At 43.2% G+C, this 2,356-nt stretch overlaps 1 protein-coding gene across 1 annotated transcript; it reads left to right on the forward strand.

Moving 5' to 3' along the window:
- Window positions 1-1,041: 1,041 nt before the first annotated feature.
- Window positions 1,042-2,082, forward strand: LOC115839904 (heterogeneous nuclear ribonucleoprotein A1). Its single transcript, XM_030832194.2, has one exon. The coding sequence runs from the start codon at window positions 1,058-1,060 to the stop codon at window positions 2,018-2,020; it is 963 nt and encodes a 320-aa protein (XP_030688054.1). The 5' UTR covers window positions 1,042-1,057; the 3' UTR covers window positions 2,021-2,082.
- Window positions 2,083-2,356: the final 274 nt, after the last annotated feature.

The following is a 2,356-nucleotide window of genomic DNA, read 5'->3' on the forward strand; positions in this document are numbered from 1 at the left end:
ATTAACAATGAAGGCAGAGATTGGAGGGATGCAGCTGCAAGCCAGGGAATGCCAAAGGCTGCCCACAAACCACCAGAAGCTGGGAAGAGGCAAGGAAGAAGTTCCCTATAGGTTTCAGAGGGAGCATGAACCTGCTGCCACCTTCATTTCAGAGTGCTAGTCTCCAGAACCGTGAGACAATACATTTCTGTTGTTCAAAGCCACCCAGTTTGTGGAGCTTGGCTATGACTGCCCTAGGAAACTAAGGGAGCATCTTTCTTTTTGTTCTTTTCCTCAAGGATAAAAAACAAGAGTTAAGCAACTTTTCAAAACACTTAAATAACCAGAAATTATTTCATTTTCCAAGCAACCTTGTGAAATAGATTAAACAGTATGTATTTTCTTAAAAATGAAAAGACTGAGGTACACAATCACCCCTGACACCCTCAGCTCTCTCTCTCATTACCTTCTTTGTGTTTCTACATCGAAGCACTGCTGGAATGCATCTTTTTTTATCTGTTTACCAAATTCTGTATCATGTAGTTTCTATGAGGAAGAGCTTATGCGTCTGTTTATTGCTGATCTTTAGTTCCCTACAGAAGGGTCTAGCACATGGCTCTCAACACACATTTATTAAATGAACGACTGGAATGATTTGTTGAACAAAGAAGGGAGGAAAGTAAGCTTGTATCTATTAAACACTTGCTCTGTATCAAGCACTTTCTTTTTGTACTTCTTAGATTTTATCCTCCTACTCTTCAAGAAAGGAATTGTTACCCATAATTTACACATGAAGAATCAGCACTCAAGAGCATGGGTTGGCAATAATTAACAAGTCAATCCCTATGGAGAGATGGTGAACTCTCAAAAACTGCTCATGCATGCAAAATGCATAACTTCCATGAAGGGGACTTCGGGAAAATCTACCAAAATTATACTTTTCTGTTCTGCCTTATGATTGTTATAATAAAAAATAACTATGAATTTTTTTCATTAAAAAAGGGTGTAGCTTTTTTCTGCTCGTGGACGCCGCCGAGTAAGCATCGTTGACGTCTCCCCCCCACCCTCCACTGCCGTTATGTCTAAGTCAGAGTCACCCAAAGAGCCCGAACAGCTGCGGAAGCTCTTCATCGGAGGTTTGAGCTTTGAAACAACCGATGAGAGTCTGAGGAGCCATTTTGAGCAGTGGGGAACGCTCACAGATTGTGTGGTAATGAGGGATCCAAACACCAAACGCTCCAGAGGCTTCAGGTTTGTCACATATGCCACTGTGGAGGAGGTGGATGCGGCCATGAATGCAAGGCCACACAACGTGGATGGAAGAGTTGTGGAACCAAAGAGGGCCGTCTCAAGAGAAGATTCTCAAAGACCTGGTGCCCACTTAACTGTGAAAAAGATTTTTGTTGGTGGCATTAAAGAAGACACTGAAGAACATCATCTAAGAGATTATTTTGAACAGTATGGGAAAATTGAAGTGATTGAAATCATGACTGACCGAGGCAGTGGCAAAAAGAGAGGCTTTGCTTTTGTAACCTTTGATGATCATGACTCTGTAGACAAGATTGTCATTCAGAAATACCACACTGTGAATGGCCACAACTGTGAAGTAAGGAAAGCCCTATCTAAGCAAGAGATGGCTAGTGCTTCATCCAGCCAAAGAGGTCGAAGTGGTTCTGGAAACTTTGGTGGTGGTCGTGGAGGTGGTTTTGGTGGGAATGACAACTTTGGTCGTGGAGGAAACTTCAGCGGTCGAGGTGGCTTTGGTGGCAGCCGCGGTGGTGGTGGATATGGTGGCAGTGGGGATGGCTATAATGGATTTGGTAATGATGGAAGCAATTTTGGAGGTGGTGGAAGCTACAACGATTTTGGCAGTTACAACAATCAGTCTTCAAATTTTGGACCCATGAAAGGAGGAAACTTTGGAGGCAGAAGTTCTGGCCCCTATGGTGGTGGAGGCCAATACTTTGCCAAACCCCGAAACCAAGGTGGCTATGGTGGTTCCAGCAGCAGCAGTAGCTATGGCAGTGGCAGAAGGTTTTGATTACTGCCAGGAAACAAAGCTTAGCAGGAGAGGAGAGCCAGAGAAGTGACAGGGAAGCTACAGGCTACAAAAGATTTGTGAACTCGGCCAAGCACAGTGGTGGCAGGGCCCAGCTGCTACAAAGAAGACATGTTTTAGACAATACTCATGTGTATGGGCAAAAAAACTCGAGGACTGTATTTGTGACTAATTGTATAACAGGTTATTTTAGTTTCTGTTCTGTGGAAAGTGTAAAGCATTCCAACAAAGGGTTTTAATGTAGATTTTTTTTTTTTGCACCCATGCTGTTGATTGCTAAATGTAATGGTCTGATCGTGACGCTGAATAAATGTGTCT

The sequence above is a fragment of the Globicephala melas genome, chromosome 5 (assembly GCF_963455315.2).
Source record: "Globicephala melas chromosome 5, mGloMel1.2, whole genome shotgun sequence".
Taxonomy (NCBI): domain Eukaryota; kingdom Metazoa; phylum Chordata; class Mammalia; order Artiodactyla; family Delphinidae; genus Globicephala; species Globicephala melas.